This window comes from Amphibalanus amphitrite, unplaced genomic scaffold (genome assembly GCF_019059575.1).
Source record: "Amphibalanus amphitrite isolate SeventyFive unplaced genomic scaffold, NRLGWU_Aamphi_draft 001288F_arrow, whole genome shotgun sequence".
NCBI classification, from domain to species: Eukaryota; Metazoa; Arthropoda; class Thecostraca; order Balanomorpha; family Balanidae; genus Amphibalanus; species Amphibalanus amphitrite.
Genome location: NW_024882781.1, coordinates 85,941 through 108,478, shown reverse-complemented (window position 1 = coordinate 108,478; position 22,538 = coordinate 85,941). Strand labels below are relative to the sequence as shown.

The window sequence follows — 22,538 nt, the reverse complement described above, 5'->3', positions numbered from 1 at the left end:
ACGGACGGTGCGCCGTTCTACCGCTGCGGGGAGCGGTGGAGACGGCAGCGGCGGCGGCGGCGGAGCTGATGCCTGGGTCGTGTGCAGCAAACAGGGCGGCTGCGGGGCGGCGGTGGACGGACGGCGGCGGTAGAGGGTGGATGGTGAGACGCGGCGGAGGTGCACGGTGTGCGGGTGGTGCCGCTACAGTGGATAACGCGGAGGCTGTGAGAGTGCCAGTGTGTCTGTGTGCGTGACAGGAACCTAACCGGACCGGCGAGAGGCACAACCCGCGAATGGAACATGAGGGGCCGTCGGTAAGTACAAACAACTCACCTGTGTCTAATTATCTTCTGAAATCACCTACTGTCCTAAAAAAAAACTTTCGCACCAGTCTGTCGCTGGCCTTCCCCCTCCGGTGTATAAAAGTACCGTGGTAACTTCCCTGCCCTGTCCCGGTGGCGGCTCCCGTGCTGTCCCTGTCCTGTAAGCGGCACGTCCCGTGTCTCGGCAGCGGTCGCCGGTCGTGCAGCGCGGCCCGTCCAGAGGCCGCTGACCCTCCCCGCCTCCACCTCCTCCTCCGTGAGAATCCCAGCCCGATGGTAGGAGGGAGGAAGGGAGGAAGGGAGGACAGCCTGGGAGACTGACGCGCGAGGAGCTCAGGTGGCTTGAAGTCGTGGGTACGTCGAATATTGCGGGCTCCTCCATGTTATAGCTTTGCCAGAATCAATCAGTGCAGCTTTAATTACAAATGCATGCAGATGTTTACGAATACGGTTTGCTACTCAAATCGCATCCGGTTCTTGAGCAGCATTCGAACAAACGATGCCAAGCCACGTCAGGCATTGATAAGAGCTTCCTCTCTTGGCACACCAATACTGTGATACGGTTGCATTATTGTTTCTCCGATTACATAGGTATACAGCGTTATCGCGGCTGTCATCGAACCGTCTCTCATGGCGTTTGATCAATTGCAATTGCAATTCCGTCAATTGCAGTTGACCCTGTGGTACTGGTGATCAACTGGTCAGTGGTCAGTGGTCAACTGGTCATTGGTCACCTCCCGGATTACCGGCTACCGGCGGAGGAAACTCGGCACTCCAAACGGCGCGTCTCGTGACGCGGATAACTTAACACCCTGATTACTGCTAATGACACGCGAGCACTTACCGCATTCATAACTCATGCAAGTCCAGGAATGAATTGCAGTTTACAAAATACAGTAACCAAGGGCATAATGCGTCACAAGATCATTATGCCACACTGTGTGGCATAATGAGTTTGCGGGGTCTGAGCGTGTATCCTGGAGCAGTAATCGTCACGCACTTTCAGAATGTGGATCGCTCATGATTGTTCAATACAATACAATACAATGCCCTCTCAAGCTCAAGGACTGAAGCATGTCTACGCTTGCCTGGCTCTTCTTTGTCTTAACCCTCGCCCATGTAGGGGGGGTTGGTGTAACCCCCCCCCCCCCCCCTGAGGTTTTTCTTAGCTACACGCCGAACCGTTTCAGATAGCCTGCTCAAATTTTCAGTACCCTTTGGGGCATCCTTTGCGCAACTTTTGGTATTTTTTTTGTCAAGGTCATGTCAGGTCACGGAGTTATGACGTCATAAAGGGAACAACCTCCGGCCAGATTTACGCTAAATTGGAGATTGCTTCACATTGGTATAAATGCCGACTGACCTGACACACTGATGGATTGTTTTAGAATCACAACTGGCTGTTGACATTGGCACAATGTCTGTTGACATTTTGAAGGTTACTAAAGGTCAAGGTAAGGTCAGTGACCTCGGTTGACCTGTAATGACTTCTTGCACTTGTATGCCTTTTCGGGGTATTTTGATGCCCTGAATTCGAATTTGCTATCCATTTCAGGCATCGTCGGTTGTTTCTTGTAGTTCAATTTGGGTCAGGGTCAGGTCAGTGACGTCACACGCCTGACGTGACCCAATGCACAAATGACCTTGCAGACTTCCGATGCTCCCAACGCATCATTTTTAGAGTTATGACATCGAAATACACACCAAACGATAGAGAATTGATCAAGGATCACGATAGTGAAGGTTTCAAGTCGATATCTCTTACCGTTTTGCCGCAATCGGCGCGGAAATCTGAAAAGGTTAGATTTTTCCGAAAATTTGACCTTTGACCGGTCATAAGTAGGTCAAATGTTGACCTAGGACCAAAAAATATACCACCAATCGCGAGATCTCGTTGAGAGCAATCCGTTGGTTTTTTCCGCTAAGCTCTACGACGCTCCGTTTTCAAACGCCAGGGGGGGTCGCACCAACCCCCCCCCCCCCCCCTGCATGGGCGAAGGTGGCAAAACACCGTTTACGGGCGATGGTTAATGTTCATCCTGGGCTCGGTAACCATTCGACATCATTTGACATCCGGGCGCTGAAATCCTTCAGAGACATCGATTAAAGTTCGCCGTACCAAGAAGAGTCGTCTCCGTCCGCGCCGTTCTCACATTCCCGGCGACCACGGACCGTGATTCCTGCCCGTGAGACCCCGCCGGCCCGGTACCGGCCTTGAAGGGTTCGTGGACGCAGCTCGTTACCCCCCTCCCCCTTCCCCCCGGACGGTGTCCGGTCGGTACACAAAGCTCCGTCAGCCCCTCCCTACCCGGCGCCCAAGGCCAGACGGTGGTGGCAGAAAAACGCCTCAGCCACCGCCGCCGGCGACGATACCGGCGACATCGGCCGATCGACACGCACGGTGCAGTGACCGCCCGGCGGCGGCGGGGGCGGGGGCGGACTCGTGCGGGCTTTCCGCCGCTCCGCCTTTGTCTCTGGTTCACGCCGTGTCACGACGGAAGCAGCCTCCAGGCTCGTGAGGGGTGAAAACGTGGCGCTCCCAGGTGCTGCGGCAGCCGTGCCACGTGGTCTCACGACTCTTCGGCAGATGGTCGAGCGAATCCGCAAAACCTCTAGTCTCATATCGTCAGGGTCAAGGACTCGTACGTGGCCCATACGTAGTTTTTTTTTTTTACATGAAAGACGAGCGTCCAATACCAATTGGTGTGGTCGGGTCAGCGCTCAAAGTGCATCTTCAGCTTGTTCGTTGCTTCCTGTCCATGGATCTCGACTGAAAAAGTCACGATGACCGAGGTGAAGACCATGTGCGCACCGGCCTCGTCGGTTTCGGTGGGATGGTGCCGAGGGTTGATGGTCGACCGTTGATGTGACCTCCGATAGCTCCAGAAGTCTAACCACCGTCCGAAGCGAGCCTCACAAACAATGGCACAGAGCATCCACCCCTTCTGCAGCAGCTAGACAATCTGAGCCATGAATAAAGTAGAAACGTTACTATGTTGAACTAATTTGCATGAACTATCACATGCTTTGTGCGTAAATGTTCGTAAGGAAAAACGCGATAGAAAAAAATGCACATTTGCGATGATTGGGCCTTTACCGACCTCCCGCCATTTGCCAATGGCGTTACCCTTAATTAAATGTTTGCATTCAAAGTGAATTGAGATGCAACCCTTATTACCTTGCATTTGTGAAAGAAACCTCTCCACCAAAGTGTCGGTATCCAAGACCCAGCATCCTCGTTTTTCGCCTATCGCCAAATGAGCTTCTGGCGAAAACTTCACACTCTGAAAATGAAAGTCTCCTGGGTCTCTCACTCAACTGAGTTGTGCAACTTAGCGTGGCCCATTACTAGCGCGGCTGGTAATTATTTGCACCACTGAGCAAACACGAGCTCCCCGGACGTGCCCACGGTACGAGGCAGCAGCCGGCACCCCGTGCGGCCATTGCGTCAGGAGTGGCCCGCACCTGTGCCCCCAAACAATAGGTCCGCCTATTACAAATGACTCCACGGGTCAGCAGTTGAAACAAATGAAGCAACGCGGCAGTAGTTATTTAGGAAAGCTGCCTGTGCGGCACCCGGCGTGTAAATGAAAGTGAGCCCGATGTGAATGATGGGCTTTCAGCGGCACATCCTCGTTTGGTGAGCGCTACTCGCAGCGCTCAGATGCGCGCATTGCAATGGGAAGTGAAACCTTCCCCCCCCCCCCCCGACAGCTCGTTAGGGTCGAGAGGTCAACCACGCTCAACGGATGGCTAATAAAACTCCTGGAAGATTCCGTTATGCAGGGATTATTATCATTCAGCAGTGCGTTTGGTGCCAGGTATGCTATACGCACCGGATAGTATCGTTTTACACTGATGTCTCTTGTGGAATTATTGTGCATAATTTCACCGTGAGTTAAGACATGCACATGGACCTGAAGGTAGTAAGTAGTTTCCACTTGGGTTGTTTTGCGCAATATTAGATATTTGAATTTGTTTTTTGTCACTGACATGGAATAAAACAAACATACGAGACTTCATTGAAAAATATCAATTTAAGAGTGCATATTGCATATTTCGGATTATTGGTTATTTTCGAGCTGATTCGGTCATCTCACCCAGTTCGGTGCGATAACCGGCCCGATTCCTCTCGCGGTCTCTGACCAGTCGATACACACCCATCGGCCTGAATCCGCGGGCCGGTTCCATGGCTGAGCGCCCTCCGACACTGCAGACGGCTGCTGAATGTGGTCAGCAGCGCGCCGCCGCCGGCTCCCGGGCCGCCGGCGTTCTGCGCGGATTATAGGCGCGGCTGTCCGCGACCGCCGCCCGGTACCCAGCGGCCCGCTGACCCACAATTCAGCCGCGCGGCGGTGCGGTCATCCCTGGTATTTCCGTACTGGAATCTGCGGTCTGGTCGCTGCAGAGGGAACACTCGCACGGTTCGTCGGAAGGTCATTTCAGGCTCAAAAGAAACGATATATACCATTCGAAAGCTGACGGTGAGCTGAATCCAAAAATGTAATTTTTATCAAAATCGATCGATGGCCTTTTTTGAAAATTGCGTTTTTGTAAAAATTTAATAATCTTTTATTCAACGGGCTGTCCCGGACATTCTTGAAAACATAAACATGTATTTTTGAGTTCCAGTGAAAGCTGAACGCCAAAAGAACAATATTTAGCGAAGCAATATTTCCAATCATTAATATGCGTCTCCCACAGCCGACAATAAGGCGCAATCACACAGCTCAGTGTCACGATGGACCAAAGTCAGCCACACAGAAGCGTGAAATGACCCTTATCGACTCGCAGACCGGGCGCTCTCGGCCCGCCTGACCGGCCACGGAAAGGACGTTCGGCTCTCGTTCTACTAAACAAATGTCATATTTGTCAGTTTAACTGTCCACATCGCTATTAAAGTTATTCAGGATACATGTGAAGAAAATTCATTGTTCTGTCATCTTCACATCATGCATTAATTTGCATTTGTTCATGTCTACTTTGCTCAGTTGAGCTTGGTATCATGCCCATATAAGGAAAATTGGCCGCGCTGAAATGTCAGAGGTTGCACCGGCCTCAGCTCGGGTGGAGTTGGGGTAGCGCCCGGCGGGGTAGGGTAACCTTTGACCGGTCGCACGGCCAAGCAGCTGTCACCAGTACAGCCTCTGACAGTGAAACCCCGCTCACTTCCCCTGCGCGGGCACTGATCGCAGCTTGATGGAACAAAACATGTATAAGAAAAATGTAAATTAAAGCATGTTGTAAATCAAGCAGAACAATGAATTTTCTTCACAGGTATCCTGAATAACTTTAATAGCGATGTGGACAGTTAAAGTGACAAATATGACATTTGTTTAGTAGAACGAGAGCCGAACGTTCTTTCCGTGACCGGTCAGGCGGGCCGAGAGCGCCCGGTCTGCGAGTCGATAAGGGTCAATTCACGCTTCTGTGTGGCTGACTTTGGTCTATCGTGACACTGAGCTGTGTGATTGCGCCTTATTGTCGGCTGTGGGAGACGCATATTAATGTTTGGAAATATTGCTTCGCTAAATATTGTTCTTTTGGCGTTTAGCTTTCACTGGAACTAAAAAATACATGTTTATGTTTTCAAGAATGTCCGGGACAGCCCGTTAAATAAAAGATTATTAAGTTTTTACAAAAACGCAATTTTCAAAAAAGGCCATCGATCGATTTTGATAAAAATTAAATTTTTGGATTCAGCTCACCGTCGGCTTTCGAATGGTATATACCGTTTCTTTTGAGCCTGAGATGACCTTCCGACGAACCGTGCTCGGTCATCGCCACCAGCGGAGGTGGTTGGAGCGATGACTTATCCGAGCGGATTTTTCCCGCTGGCTGGAAACCTGTCCACTATGACTGGGCCACGACCGTCTGAGTTCAAACGGAAGAGGAGGCTGCGGTTGATTAAACGGAAAACATAAGCGGAGTGGAACTAAAGCCTTGCAAGCTGCTCCTTACAAATGGCACATATTGAGCCCGACTTCCTGATTGTCGGGTAGAATTGTCTCACAGCCGCTACCGGATTTAAATTCCACGCAGAGGTTCCGCTTAATCCGGTCCCGTTCGTGACTGCGCTGCCCCCGGTGACCGCCGGAGACCATTGTGCGCCTCTCGGTCGACCCGTCTGACCGGTCGTCCGCAGCGGAGCGGCCACGGTGACCGATTGGCGGCGGCGGCCGGTCGGAAGGTCACTGACCCTGGCCGACCTGGTCCGGTCTGACGTCCCGGTCCGGTCCGACAGCCGGTCCAGACCGCCAGCACACAGCCTCAGCGGCACATACAGGAAATGCCAACAATGCGGGCCACCGGTGTGACGAAATGTGGGACAGGGGTGATCCGGCCGCCGGCTGAACGGATGGGCCCGTGGATGGGTGCGGTGAAGTGTGGTGGAAATGCACACAGAGTGTGAAGGACTGGAACGCTGTGTTTGTGGACGTATGAGCGGAATCCGCGGGGCGCATTGCGTAAGTGGGTGAAATGGAACGGATCGGGAGGGGTGGCATTGTTCTACCACCGCGCTTTGCATGCCGTCTGTCCGTGTGCCCCAATGGACGCTATATCAATCACACTAGTGCCACTGATGGCTGTTTGAGAGCGTGCGGTCCGAAACTAGGTCCCGCGCCGCGCCGTGAGAGGTTAATTCAGCCGGTACCGGCCGCGGCCGGGTCTGTGCGGGACCATTGTCCATCACTGTACTGAGTTGCAGCAGAGCACGCGATCGCCTGCTCTCGTCTGACGCACAGGGGGCCGTGTGGGAGGGGGTGGGCGCGTGCACGGCACTCGTGGCGTCCTGGGCGGCCGACACGGTCGAAAACAACATCACTGACCTTCGGTGGCGGTATGTTTGGCTCGCTCTCCGCCCCACCCATCGAGATTTCGCTGGAAGTAAGGCGGTGTCTCGTAATTCTTGTATAGATGTGCATCAAGGAGCGGTTTTATTGTTACGTCTCTGTTTGCACATATCTTGAACTGGCGGGTTTATGAAGTTGGCAATGTGCTATCCGATCCTTTGCTACTTGCGCTGGTTGTGTTACCGACTGTGGCTGTGTAAGTGCTGGTCAGGTTACCGACTACTGCCCTGTGACATCGATGAGTTAGATGGAAATAATATTTTTAGCAATACTGGTTGCACGAACGTCTCATAGGAGCTTTTGTTGTGTTCACTTACGAGTACCTATATAGGGAATAACTAATTTGATAAGGTGCACTAGTATGCATCATAAGTCAGCTATACGAGTTAGATTACCCATCGGGACTACCCAACGCTGTGAAGACACCGTTTAATGACTTACGATTGTAGTTTGTGTCGCCGTAGAACATACCTAAGACAGGTACTTAGATTTATTACAAGAAAGCTTAGATGCCTACACGCCAGCGACGTGTTCTAAGCCCGTAGGAGACCCATGTTGTGAGCGTCCCACTGTCGCCACTCCCCATGTCTCAAAGTCCACACCGCTCAGCGGGGCGCGGGACGGCTACAGCTGTCACCACACATCCCAGCGGGGCGCGGGGCAGGAACAGCCCACCAGTCATGTTCGGGTCAGGGACCGAGTGAGAGCCGTGTCAACACTCCCTCAGAACAGCCCGTCTTCAGTGGGCGGTGGACGATCACCGTATAACTGGATCTTGGATTAGCACTGTTCCGTCAGCACTCATCACCGCTCCGTCAGCAGTCAGAACTGTTTTATCAGCACTCGGCAATGATCTGCCAGCACTCGGTTCTGTTTGTCAGCAGTTACGGCCAGTTTCGGTTCGGCGCCGATCAGCGGTTCGGCGCTGCATATCAGCGATTCGGCGCGGCATATCAGCGCAGTCATCGACCCCGGGGCAGAAGCCCGCCCTCCCATCCGCCGTCAATGGAAAACGAACACAAAGACTGGCGACAAGAAAATAGAAGAAGGCGTCTGAAAAACGGATCTATCAAACCTTGAATGGACTAAAACGGAGATAACCAGACAATGTGAAACCTGTCGAGCATGTACCGAAGTTAAATATAGGAAAAACGAATATGGAAAGGGTCTAAAGGTCAGAAAGAGATCGACTGTAAGACGTCGCAACCCGCATTTCATATTTTTGTGAACGCCTTCTCCGTCCTCGGCGCTTAGTTCTGAATCACATTTTGCCTGCTGCGTGCGAATGATATACCGAGATTGCATATCATGAAGCAATCAAGTCGGAGTCGAAATGTGATACCTTACTCAACAATAACTTTGCGCATTATCATTGTGTTTGATTATAACTGATCCAGAGTTGCAGCGCTGTTATAATAACCGCATTCACTACGGGCGCTCTGGGCAATGCAATTTCTTATTATAGTTCAGTTTAATACTCATTTCTCGCGTTCAGACTTTCTATGTGTATCTAGATGTTACAGAGCCCGACCGTGATCCAAGACAGGTTGCCACAAAAATTCGTTTACAGAAAAGTCTCTAGCAGTGACGTGCATTCCTCTCCGCCAATTGCCGTTAGTCGTGACCGAGATCATACTCCGACCGCCGTGACTGATCTTAAGACTATTCTAAGAATCAAAAGACGTAAGAAATCAGTCCATCCTCATCTCGACCTCTCTTCGTGACTCCACGGCCAGCCCATACCTCAGTCGTGATAACTCGCCATTAGTGAATATTCCGTGCCGGTGAGCTCGGATGACGTCATAATGACGTGACCCCATGACGCCACAGCCCGCGGCTCAGCTGTGACCGGAGGGCCGGGCCTGCCTGGCGTCCCTCCGTTTGTGCCGCCGCCCGCAGTGTCCCGCCGTCGAGCGGCCCTCCAGAGGTCACGGCGGGTCAGCGCGGCGGAGTGAGACACACCGGCCCTGGCCGCCGCGCCGTAACGGGACTGACCGCCACGTGACCGACACTGGACGGACGGCATGGGGAGCTGGACACGTCACGTGACCATGCCACCGGATGGACAGCATGATGAGCTGGACAGTGGACACGTCACGTGACCGACATTAGACGGACGGCATGGGGAGCCGGGTCGGTCATGTGGCTATGTATAATAGAGGTTAGCTCATACAGCTGCAAATTATCAAGGCCTAGCGCTGCCAAGGCATGACAAGACCACGACTTTTTAGTGAGGAGAGTTGATAAGAAAATGTAGGTAACTTACATGCTACAGGTACACTGTAGCTCTGCTCAGTCTCTTGAACTATTTCATATCTGATTACATAGGAATGTAGGTATGTGCCGCATGTTTCTTATGTTCTTGAACATTTAGAGAGCATAGTAGGTTAGGTATATACCTACGCACAAGTAGTGAAATTCCATGAGCATTGCTTTGATGCATTACTACGAAATTCTACTCGCACAAAGCTTACTGCTGCATATTTTCCTGCAGCTCATAGATCACAACTGATATCGATAAGCTGCTGAGTGCTGAACGTGTGGCGATAACGCCATATATAGCTACTTAATACAATCCACTTATTTTTCCCTCTCATTGAGCCTAGCAGAGCCAACTATTTGACGTCATTTTCAACCACTCATGAGTCACCTGGCCCGTGAGTTTCGCCCGGCCGGACGATCCTACCGCTCTCCGGCCGCGGGGCTTTCGTCGACGCGTCTTCTACCGTGGGCAGCAGCAGCGTTGCGTCAGGGCGACTGGCTGGATACTGGACAGAAATGTGCTGTGTAACGTAGGTATGAGAGTTGAAAGAAAGAGGGAGAGTGAGGTGGGTGAGGGAGAGGGAGAGAGAGAGAGAGAGAGAGAGAGAGAGAGAGAGAGAGAGAGAGAGTGAGAGAACGATAATGTAAATCTGGCGGAGGACTCAAACGTGGCATTCCGGATGACGCTAATCCTTATGTCATTTCTCCTGCAGCTCTGTTCCCACGGTCCGTGGGGAGGTGAGTTCCTGACCCACCGTCTTAGTATGGGGGGGGGGGGGGGGTGTGACACTCGCAACTCCTGCGGTGAAAGCCTACGGCACGCCGATGTCGACGGGGTTCCCACCGTCTCGCTGACCGGCCCCTGCTCCGCAGCTACTGAATGGTCGTGACTCGACCGGCAGCCGGCGTGGCGACCGGTGGCGGTCACCAGAGCAGCGGGGGAACCGGCTGGACTGCGCCAGTGGACAGCCCTCCAAACACCCGAGCCGGAGGGCAGGCTGAACGGGGCTGGAGGAAGAAGTGACTCCTGCTGCACGTGGTCCTGACAGCTCTGCATTCCATTCACCTGTCATACTGCAGCATGTCAGCTTCCATGACATCATTTCCCAGTTTCCTTTGGACGTCTAAAATCGGGATCAGGATATGAGCCTATCACGAGGCCAGCAGAGAACTCCCCCCTTTTCCGGTTAGACCACCATACCGGATAAAGGTGATTCTCCCCTGTAGCTTCCAGGGAAAGGGACCGCTATCGTCTACATCTCAGAAACGACCGACGCACCCTTCCTCCCCTACGAGACGGACAATGGGTGATACAAACGGGGTGGGGGAGCCGGCAGGTGCGAGTGGTGGATAGCGTGACTTACAGCGTCTCGGAGCGCGGACATTATTTGGCAAAGTAAACCCAAACATATAGTGTAAAGCAGCTGTTTTGATTAATCATTACACTATGCACATAATTATTTTTGTTGACACCAACGATCAAGCAAAGAAAAACCATCTCAGCATGTTTAATCATCACCATAAGCATCTCGCAATGATTTCCGCTGAACAACACCCCTCACTCCCGCTCATTCCCTCTGAACAGGTGTGAGCCGGCGAGTCGGGACGGGGTGGAGCGGCCCCGGCACCGCCCGCCACCCCTCTCCGTGGGCGCGCCGGACGGTGACGCCCGGGTCCCGGTGCCGCCGTCCCTCCCGCCGTCCGTCTCACCAGGCGGTCAGTCGGGCGGGCCCACCCTCCCACACCGCACCGGCGTCTGAACAGCATCCATTGACATCCAGCCAGGGCGGCTCTCATGCATACCATCTGCATGGAGAGGCGACCGCGTGACCGGAGAGGGCGGCGGGGACACGGTGACCTGGAGGGGTGCGTCTGCGAGCGCTGAATGACAGCGAGAGGTGAGAACGTTTGTACGGACAGAACAAAGGCGCGTCCGTCTAGCTCAGTAGCCGGGAGCGACACGGAACTGAATACGGACTGATAATTATCAGCTGTCAGATCTGGCAGCGAGTGCGATGGAGATAGGACGGACCTGCCGCCAGACCGAGAGAGACAAGGTCGCGGGCATGGCCACAGCAGCTTTCACCGTAACGTGCTTGGACGGTGAATGGATAGCGATCGAGGGAACAATGATATTTACTTCAAGTGGGGATAGCTAGATAACAAAATAGAAAGGTTGTGAGTTTCATAACAGCACAAGAGAATCGGTGAAATGAAAATACACAAGAGCAATAGCAATCATGATGGTGTAATATTTGGATTGCAATGGTGGAACAGAAACCGAACCCTTAGACACCCTGAAAGCGAAATGCCTGTAATTGCCGGCTAATTAATTTTCGTGCGCGGCACGCGACACTTTCACAAAGATAAAATGCCCACACAGGATAAGCATGACTGGCATGGGAATAAGAAAACCTGATAGCTATGCTCGTGATCGATCGGAAAACTCGGAATGGAAAGTAAGCGTCGAGTGCCGACCGAATACCGATGACAAACGCAATGAACAGTTCATCACTCTGAAAGTAACTTCATAAAGACATACTAAAATTGTTAGGAAACCACTGCTTTTTTACAAGAAAAATATCACGTCCAGCTAAACGGACATTGATTAGTTCACGACTAAGGCAACCATTTTTCCAACGGCCGTATAACCTCGGCAAGGTTACAAATTATTCAAGTGAAAGTGAAGCTTATGAACAGCAATCGAACTGTTATCGTTGAGGTAACAATAATAGGTGCGGCCGAGGAGTGTCATGTATCGATTCCGTCGCCAGTCGTCACCATAGCGGCAGTCAGTGTTCACCTGCGTGCGGAGAGAACTCGGATGCAGTTTGTCAAGAGACCCCCTAACGTCAAACGTGCGTCACAAACTTAGGCTGTAGATCGAGCTGATAAACAGTCGGACAGTTGACAGTCGGTCAGCGGCCAGAACCAGAGCAGAGCACAGCCGTCTGGTGGCCGGCCGGCCGGCAGTGATGGTAAGCCCATGTCAGAGCAGGTGGCTCGCTCCGTCCATCAATCAGCAATAGACGAGCGCACAGTGCCCAAGTCTGACTGCCTGTGAGTGCCCGGCCGGAGAGCGGTATACCACAGCACACGGACACGGTCTGCGGTGCGGCGGTCCATCTCGCTGGCCCACTGACGAGCCGTGTCCGCCGGTCAGCCGCCGCTGACCACTGACCAACTGAGCTCCCCGGCCACGGACCAGTGACGACCAACGGCAAACTCTCGGCCCGACCAGTGAACCCCGGCTGATTGCCCCAGTCCGTGGGCAGATATCGGCTCACAGTCCGATCGGCTGATAGAGAGACCGGTCTGAGATACGGTACAGATCAGACGCTGATAAAGATAGCCGAACCCGATCAAGCGAGGTTTATTGAGCTATTCGCTCGCCTTGAGATTATTGCGAGTTCTTCGAAGACAAAACGGCTTTATTTCCAAACACCCGTATCGCTCAAAGATCGGTCACGCTTCATTTGAGATGGATTTTACGATAAACTTCTTAAAATGGCGACGCATATCAAGCTGCAAGCATCCTAGTCAACATCCTGAAAGCATTGCATTCGTACCGGGAAAGGTTCTGTAGGCGGTTTCAAGGCCCGTGATGTTTTGTTCAGATGGTTATCACCTACCGAGCGAGGTAATTTGCTGAAGGGAATTTACTCCCATTGTTCATCGTTATGATCACGCGAGTCGAGGTCCGCCCCCAAGTCAGCGGGTCCAGCACGCGCTGAATCAGAGCACCGTCAGCACGTCATCCGGTGTCCTCGAAACGAGCCGTAAACCTGACGAAGCCGGACCGACACTGGCGCTCCGATACCCGTCGCCTCCGTCCCCTTTACCGTGATCGTAAACCCGCAGCTCCAGTTTACACCCTGAGAGCGGAGTGCGCCGCTGGGCGGGTAATGTCGGGCTCGATACCGGCCACGGTCGGCGGCGACTCTGTCCAGCCGTTGGGAGTTGGTACACGGAACTCGGTCACCGATGGCGGCTCGCATTTCACTCCGAGTGATTGGGCTGTGACCGGGTGCCGGCCGCGACTCCTGCTCGCTGGGGTGGAGGTATAGGTGGTCTGCAGAATGCAGAGGCTGCCGGGCAGTTGACCAGGTGGCAAAGGTCAGATTGGGCCGCGGGTGCGGGTCCCAGGTGTTAAGGAGACTAGAGATAGGCGACATTGTAGAGTATGGGCGACATTTAGTGGCAACAATGACTCACCACGTTAATCCCCAACAAAGAGAATTTGTGCACAAAACTCCAGACCACAGACCGTCAGACTCGAGAACATATCGCGAGAACCCGCCTCTCGCGCCGGGCGGCAGCCCGCCCCTGGTCTGAGCTCGATAGGAAGCTCCCAGTGACCTCTGTGACCCGCTGACCCGCTCTGAGGCGCCGGAAGCTCTCTGTCCGACCGGCGCCAGCGGCCGCGCAATCCCACCTGGCAGCGGAAGTGACTGGAGCCTGCCCTCCGGGCCGTCCCTTCACCCACCACCTGACCCGTCTGTGACCCAGCCGTGACCTCTCCCATGACCTGGCCTATACCGGTAATCTGCACTGACTGGGCCGGCGCCTAGATCCGGGAATAGTAACGGGTCCCGAGGAGAAAGGTGGCGAAGGGCGAGCGCGCACAAAGAAACTATAGACGCGCCTTACGTGTGATGATTAGTGCGTAGCCAGATGGAATATTGCATAACCGTGAGAGTAAACTCGATTCGGAAACAGGTGCCGGCTTTATAGCAAACGATGTATGCGGACCTGTCAAAAGTCATGAATGGCACGGTAAGGGATTGAGTAAACAGTCATTTTTCTTGCAGTGCCATTCCATCCCGTCCACGACACAGCCAGCGGGAATGCGACAACGGCTGTCAAACGGCTGTCTGGAACCGGACAGGAATTCCGACAAAACAGAAAAACAAGTCGTAAACAGGTGCTGCTGTTGCGGCGTTCATTCCCAGACGCTGTGATGAGTCCATGCCAACGGCCTCAGCAACAAAGTACGCTAACGTCGCTGGTAGTCGTTCCCATTGTCTCGACATCAGCGCGAGAGAATGGCTCCGCTCCGTCTTGAGCGTGAAATGAGGACGATTAGCGGTTCTTGATGTGATGTGTTAGAAAAGGACGCCACTCCCGTTCTCACAGACCTCTATGAGATGCCAATGGCATGGATTACGTTTAGTCTTCCTTCCGTGCATGCTCGATGATGCATGCTAGACCAAATCAAGTAAAAGATGGACAGATGCCTATTCCGAGTTTGCCGGCCTACGTTGACTTGGCATGAGCTCATCATTTCGCAGCGCAATTAGAACCGTTTAGCAGTTCCAGTACGGTTACCAACTGTGGGAGCTGACACTGGTGCTGGAGGCACGCTTCCGACGCCTGCAGGTAGCTAACAGCTATGAGTCAGACGCTGGGCGAGCTGCACTGGTCACCGACCCAACTAAACCGTAAAGTCGTCGGTGTTTAAACATGGACAGCTCAATCACGAATCGAAATCCTCACGGAGTCGGTAGCGACACGTTCTGCTTTCGCCGCGCGCCCGGCGTCGTTATTCTTCGTTACGGCGCGCCGGATCGGTTATTGATCGCGTTTTACGGTCGGCGGACTGGCGCTCGTCGCTCGCTCGGAGCGGCACCGTTACACGGGCTGCGTCACGGTCGGCAGTGGGCCCCGGAGGCCGGCAGAGCGTGTGCCGACGACGGTACACCGGCGCCGCATTATCTCCTCACCGGGAGCGAAGGAAGGAGATGGGAGGGACGGAAAGATGGGAATTTGACGAAATTTTCTTCACTTTAAATGTACTTTCTGAAGCTGAGGAAGGATGTTAGGTAGGTCAGACCTCCAATGCTGCCATCATGAATCATGCGTTCACTCGTACTCGTCGCTTGTGCTCCCGAATCCTGCGTTCGCTCGTCAGCGGACCTGGCCCGTCCATCTGGCGGCCGTCAGACGGCAGTTGACGGTCGCGGACCACTGACCGTCTGTCACAGAGACTCACTGACCAGCCCGTCACAGAGACTCACTGACCAGCCCGTCACAGAGACTCACTGACCGTCTGTCACAGAGACTCACTGACCGTCTGTCCGAGAGATGAGCGATGCGCCGCGTGTGACCCACTACTGAGTCACAGGCCGTAACGGGAGGCCGTGAGACGCTAGTGACGGTGATCACGATAGAGTTCAATCATTTCCCAGCTGATGCGAGATAAATTATTGCACCGATCTAGGCTAATGCGTGACAGCAGTGACAGTGCCTGGTGTCTGACCGTCCGTCGTTTCTGTGTGTCCTCAGGTCTGACTCGACAGAAGCCTGGGAGCTCGGCGCAATGCGTCGCAAGTACTCCTCGGGTCCGGCCAGCCAGGCGGGCTCGGCACACCACCTGGCGCCGGGCCGACCGACCTCGGACGAGCTGCACGCCTGGTCCATCTACCGGCAGAACCTGAACTCGGAGTTCACCGACTCGGCACTGGGCAGCAGCGACAAGTCGCCACTGCCGTACGGCAACTTCCAGCTGCGCGAGACCACCGTACACTCGATCCTGCAGCACCCCAAGTACGGCCCCAAGTCGGAGCTGGGCGCCAACATGTACACCTACCTCAAGTACGGGCTGCCGCGCGTGTTTCCGCCGTCCCGGCCCGATGGCAGCTCGGGGTACGACTCGAGCGATGACGGCGCCGGCGGCGGCGGCCGCTCCGAGCGCTACCGGCGCGCCAAGTCCAACCCAGACCTGCGCGGCGTGGGCGCGCCGCCGACACGCTCCTTTGGTGACTCGGTGTTCCGGGGTCGGCGGCCGCGCTCCAGCAGCGAGGCCAACCTGCTGGCCGCGGACGGCGGCGGGTACGGGCGCGCGGTGCGCTCCCCGGAGACGGCCCGCTCAGAGCTGGCCGCCCAGAGCGCGTACACGGCCCAGCTGGAGCGGCGCCGGCCGGCCAGCCAGCGCAGCCGCGCCGGCTCGCACGCCTCGCTCGGCTCGCGGCTGTCGCGCGGCGCGGCGCTCGGCACGGCCGGATTCTCGCGCCGCGGAGACGCCGCCACCTACGGCAAGGAGCCGCCGATGCTGAACGACAAGCTGTTCCCCAAGGACCAGGCGGCCGACACCAAGCACCCGCACCTGCAGGTGCGCGACCTGACCTGCGAGCGATCCGAGCGCGGCGGCTGGCGGCGGCTCGTCGACGGCGTGACGTTCGAGGCGCGCGGAGGCGACCTGGTCGGCATCATGACCACGGCCGGTGAGTGGGCGGGAGGGCCGGGAAGGTGAGCCGTCAGGCCAACAAAAGGAAAGGATAATGCCCATGTATAAACGGGCATTTATTTTGGCAGGTTTAATATGTAGATGCTGCTGGCTTGGACACACCACGAAGTCACCAAGCTGCAATGCGTATTAACCATAATGCATGCCCCCTGTGACACCCCCTCTCCCTCTCCCCACAGAGCGGGAGGGGACGGCGCTGCTGGACGCGCTGGCCGACTGCGGCACCCGGTGGTCCCTGCGTGTCACCGGAGACCTGCTGGTCAACGGCTGCCAGGTGGACCCGGGCCGGCTAGCGCGACGCGTCGCCTACGTCCAGGAAAACTGCGACTTCAGCCCAAACATGTCCGTCCGACAGACCATGCTGTTTCACGCCTTCCTGCAGGAGCCGGGCGATGTAGGGCGCGGCTTCAACGTCAAACAAAAGGTGTCGTACAGGAGTCACTAACCGGGATTACGCTGGTCGGCTGTGGCACGAGGAAAGGTGCAGGGGACGGTCAACCTCCCTCTAAATCGAAGGGCAATATTACTGACAAGCAGTCGTCCAACATGTTAACCAGCTGAAATCTAGCAGGGTTATTGGTTTCCGTGTATTGTGCTTGGAGCTATCTTTGAAAACAGTTGATTTACCCATATTCTGCCATTTTCGCGACATTTCATGTAAGTCCTGAAATGTCACCAACGTAGGCCTGTTTCACGTGTCCTCCGCCACCTCTATGACACAAAGTCGCTGACGCCTGGTTCCCTCCCCCTCTCTCCGGCAGATAAACGCTTTGATCGAGGATCTCGGTCTGGGTCAGGTGAAGCACACCTCGGTCCGCGACCTCACAGTCTCAGAGCGGCGCCGACTCAACGTCGCCTGTCATCTCAGTCTGGACACAGACCTTGTCCTCCTCGACCAGCCCACGCGCGAGATGGATATCTTCGACACCTTCTTCCTGGTCGAGTACCTGCGCCAGTGGGCCGCCCGCGGCCGGATCGTGATGCTGACCCTGCAGCCGCCCACCTACGAGATCTTCACCATGCTGTCCAAGGTGATGCTCATCTCCGACCGGAAGGTTATCTACAGCGGCAAGCGGCGCGAGATGCTACCCTACTTCGCCTTCATCGACTACCCGTGCCCGGCCTACAAGAACCCGTCCGACTACTACCGTGAGTGGGCGATTGGTGAAGGAGGCGAGGCTGGTGGGCGATCAGGGGAACTGGTGGTATACCGGTATAATGTGCAGCAGAGCAGAGCACCGGGGTGGCGCTATCGAGCGGAGAGAAAGGCGAACGGGTTAAGGCAGGCATAGTCACGAGCATGTAAATTCATGACTTAATTCCGGGGTCAGGCGCGTACAGGCGTGACGCTTGAGACCGCGAGTAGTTACACTGAGAAACGCCAGACGCCCATTCGTGCGTGCCACCGAAGTGAAAACTCACGGTTCACGTGAATGCGTCGTTAAACAGGAGTCGTGAACTGACTCATCGCCCAGACTGGGGGCAGCCGGAGACGGTGTGACTATCGTTTTCACACTACGACCGACCGGCTTTTGTCGTTCTGACCACCTTCGTGACCAGTACTAACCCCTTCCCTGAAATGGAGCTTCTGCTCTTCTGTGGGCCTGGACGTGGGATGAGCTCCCCTGCTACCCCTGACGGTACAGTTCAGTTGACCATTACCTCTCGTGCTGACCCCGTCCGTCCCCCACATAATCATCCAGTCCCATATCTGTTCCCTCCACATCTGGCTTGAATGGCTTCATCCTCCCCACTGTCCCTTTCCCCCGTAGTTGATTTCTCCTTCTGACCCGTCACCAGCCCGCCGTTGACTTTGTGACCCATCACCTCCCGCAGTTGACCTGGTGACCCTGGATGACCTGTCGCCGGAGGCCACCCTGGAGTCGTCCCAGCGAGTGACGGAGCTGGCGCAGACCTTCCAGCGGCGCCAGGAGCCGCTGGCCGACCCCGGGCCGCCCGGCCTGCTGCCGCCAAAGATCCGGAGAGCAAACTGCTGCATTCAGATACTGGCACTCTGGATGTGAGTTGGGGAGAACTTGGTGGAGGTAGAGGCAGTAACCAGGAAAGTGTTGCGGTGTGGTGACCTGACAGGGTTGTGCACGCAGAGTCCAGCTTGTGGATGTTTTTTTTTCCATTTTGAATCGCAATGATACACCGGTCAGTTATCATTCGTGTTCTTCAATGTAGTGACTGCTAAGGATCGCTGGTAGCTATTAGTGAGTGACCGGGAGTGTCCCGTGCAGACGAGACTGACCTGTGTATGTCTCCTCTCCAGTCGAGCCATGGTGTACACATTTCCGTATAATCTCATCCGATGGGCGTCATCGATGACGCTCGCCTGCCTCATGTCCGTCATCGTGGGCACCGTCTTCTATGACATCAGGGGCGACAACAAGGACCAGGTCAGTGACATCATGCTCTTCAGCTCATAGCTTCGATGATGAAATCAGTCGTCAAAAGGGGATTCGTTGTTGGGGATGATTATTCAGCAGTAGCGATACAACAGTAACGTCATACAATTTATGAAGGTAAATCCTCAGAACTAGTAACATCCATGGCGCTGGATTTGAAGCGCCGATCTCTGACCCGACCCGACCGCCACTGACCTTTCCCAGGAGAACGTGCCGGACCGTCTGGGCTTCCACTACACGGTGATGGCGCTGGCGCTGTGGCCGCTGCTGCTGCTCAGTGTCAGCGAGGTCTGGAAGGAGAAGGACGCCGTCAGCAGGGACGTGGCCGACCGGCTCTACTCGCGGCTCAGCCTCGTAGTCAGCAAGGTGAGACCGAGGACGGCGGACTCGCTGCCGGTAACATACGCTAATCGTAACACATGGACTCTAAACCCGATATGCGGGGCAATAAAAAATGTGGTGAACTCTATTCACGCTTCTCAGTGCGATCTTCCACGAATAGCCCATGTGCCGGGGGATGTCCTGATCTCCTTTCCCTGTCCGGCAGTTGTTCTACAGCTGACCGTGCTCGGTGCTCCAGTGTCTGTCCTGTGAGCTGGTGTGCCACCTCTGTTAACTGAAGAGTACTGACAGTCCCCTTCCATATTTTCAGTTGTTCTACAGCTTTCCCGGCTCGGTGCTGCAGTGTCTGCTGCTTATCGTGCCCGCCTACAAAATGGCCGGCACACACCCAGAGGAGAGCGACATGACATTCTACCTCTACATGGGTACGTTGAACGCTACTAGTCGAAAAGTGCAGGGTTGAGGATGAAATCCTGTCCCTCCCAGCTTATGATACCGATCTGTCAAAATTAATTAGTCCCCCTGGCTCTGAACGTACGGGTCCCATTCCGACGCGACGGTTAAGTCTCGTTGATGGCTAATCTACCCTCCCCATTCCGCAGGGTACATGCTGGCGTACCTGCTGAGCCTGCGGCTGCTGGCGGTGGCGGCCGCCTACCTGACCTCGTCCCGGCACCTGTCGGCCGGCTGGCTGGCCGCCGCGCTGGTGCCGCTGCTGCTGGTGGCCGGCTGGTCGGCCCACCCGCAGGACCTCTCGCCGTGGACGCGCTGGCTGCGCTGGGTGTCCGTGCCCGGCTGGGTGTTCGGCCGGCTCGTCTGGGACGAGCTGGACGGCGTGCGCGGCCTGCGCTGCGACCGCAACCCCATCCTGCCGCAGAGCAACACCATCATCGTGCAGGTGGACTGCGGCGTGCAGACGGGCGCGCAGGCGCTGCGCTTCCTGGGCGTGGCGCCGGCCGAGCGGCTGCCACTGGCGCCGCTGCTGGCCGCCGCCGGCACGGCGCTGGTCGCCGCCCTGCTGGCCACCGCCGCCGCCCTCTGCTGCCGGCAGAGGCAGCGCAAGTCACGCGGAAAGAACATCAAACACTCGTAGGGAGGGAGGGGCGAGCGGGACGCCAAATGAACTGTGTGGTGGGGAACCAGGCCAATGTTAGACATCGAATGTGTTCGGGGCGCACAGATAGGCCCCGTTTTTACCGCATTTATAACGGAGCAGCCAAAGTTCGGGCCGGTGTGAGTAGTGTTGTATTGACGCCTCGGTTGGGTTCCACCAGATGTGGGGCGATTTCTTATGTTTGACGAGGGCGGATGACTGATCGCTCTGGGAGCAACATGGTGTTTTCTATAGCCTCGAGCGACCAGTGTATGTAGGCGTAGAGATCTTGTCAACTTTTTATCAAGTGAAAAGACAGGTCAATTGTTCCCTAAATTATTCGAATTATAACTGACAACTGATGTAGTTTACCGACTTATTTAGCTTGATAAGGTGCGATGAAAATGCCAACCAAATGTCTATGTGGGAGTGCTGTATGAATGTCCTTTCTGACTGCCGAATATTGCGCGTGTATGCGGAAACATCTCGACATTGCGAGTGTTTATATACGTGGAAGTGTGTTGTTTCCCTGCGTATAATGCTCGGTCTCAGCCGAACAGCCCAGTTCGCAGTGAATCATAGTGTGTATTCGCCTCAACAGGCCGGGCCAGAATATACCACCATGCCAACCAGAGACCATTTCGAGCGGTGTCGGAGCTGCCCGACTAGGCGCGTCGGTAGGCGCCCAACACAAATCATTAGTGGGTGAAAATTCGCACAGGTAGTCGCGACGGAGAGTAATGCAAGAATAATTAGGTGGTACGAGTGGCGCGTCACACAGGCGGGCGCCACAGCACGGAACAGCCCCGTCCACCGGCCGCAGACGGCGCCAATGGAACCATGGATGATGACTGATAAAACACAACATGCAAATAAGCCAATCGCACTCAAGCAGGCACAAAAGGGCAACAGTAGAAACGAAGGCATTATGCACAAAAACTGGCGCAATTTCAAGAACGCACCGTGGGTCGATTACCAGCTAGCTACTGGCAGCACACTTTATCATCAAACTACACTCGATACACGTGTCGACGGTGCCAGTATTCGCTCGTTCCTGACTTGTGAGCACCCGCTGACGGCGGCTGACCGGCGCGTCGCCTCAGTAGTTTCCTCGCGGCCGGCTCTCCCGCACACCGCACGCTGCTGAGGAACGTGTGCGAGGGACCCCGACGGGTGGGAGTGGGTGCTGGCGACCGCGATACGCGGTCCGATCACATTTCGTCACGCGGCGTCACGTCACGTTAGCGCGGATCACAGTAGCGGCGCCCGAGTCGCCTCGGCCGGCGTCACGGCGGTGGATGCTGGGGCCGGACCGCGGTGCCCGGCGCAGGCTCCCAAAACCTGCCTCCCCACCCCGAACCGTATTCTCACCGCCGCGGCGGCCGGCCGCTCGGCCGTCTGACGGCACACCGATTCACCGGCCGCCTAATGCCCTCAGCGTGGGCCGCCGCCGGGTTTCCTAGTTGCTCACGGCGAGCCGACCCCGCTGTTTCACTGCGGGATCACTCAGCCGTCTCAGAGCCAGACACACTGGACGGCGGTACGCCACTGCACGCCGGACCGAGTCGTACCGTCTCAGACCGGCCGGCCGAGCTTCTCAAACAGTTCAGAGCAGCCCCCGGCCGACCCCTACCGCCGCAGCACCGGCTTGATGTTCCGTGATATCTTCTCCTCCTCGGCCAGCTGCGACCGGTACACCTCCACCTTCCGCTTGAACTTGGCGAGGACGTCCATCTTCTCGTCCAGCAGGTCCTCCAGCTGCTGGACGTAGGCTGTCGAGGAACAGACGGGCGGCGTCAGCAAACGAATCGACCACTGAACACGGCGGGCAGCAGGGAACGCAGATCAAAATGAACGAATTACCCCACGAAATCTTACACAAATGACGGAATATCCTTGGAGAAGAACGCCAAAATGTCCAAAGTCAACACATGGACGACTGTAATGTCATCAACATTGTCAACTGGATATCACACAACCTAGTAAGCAAATACTGCGGCTTTTCAATACATCAACTAGCAACAG

At 55.3% G+C, this 22,538-nt stretch overlaps 2 protein-coding genes across 12 annotated transcripts in view; one reads left to right on the top strand and one right to left on the bottom strand.

Moving 5' to 3' along the window:
• The first annotated feature begins 74 nt into the window (after window positions 1-74).
• On the top strand, window positions 75-21,142 carry LOC122371882 (ATP-binding cassette sub-family G member 8-like). The gene is made up of 9 exons (XM_043348636.1): window positions 75-296; window positions 15,707-16,644; window positions 16,847-17,091; window positions 17,429-17,816; window positions 18,504-18,687; window positions 18,943-19,069; window positions 19,283-19,444; window positions 19,731-19,845; window positions 20,023-21,142. Exons 1-9 carry the CDS (start codon window positions 283-285, stop codon window positions 20,511-20,513), a joined length of 2,664 nt encoding a protein of 887 aa, XP_043204571.1. The 5' UTR covers window positions 75-282; the 3' UTR covers window positions 20,514-21,142.
• LOC122371883 (kinesin-like protein KIF2A) overlaps window positions 21,079-22,538 on the bottom strand; it is a 43,253-nt gene continuing 41,793 nt past the window's right edge. For all 11 annotated transcript variants that reach the window (XM_043348642.1, XM_043348638.1, XM_043348643.1 and 8 more), the window contains one exon: window positions 21,079-22,285. In XM_043348642.1, the coding sequence (XP_043204577.1) occupies window positions 22,143-22,285 (143 nt within the window). In that variant the 3' untranslated portion in view covers window positions 21,079-22,142. The remainder of the gene's footprint in view (window positions 22,286-22,538) is intronic.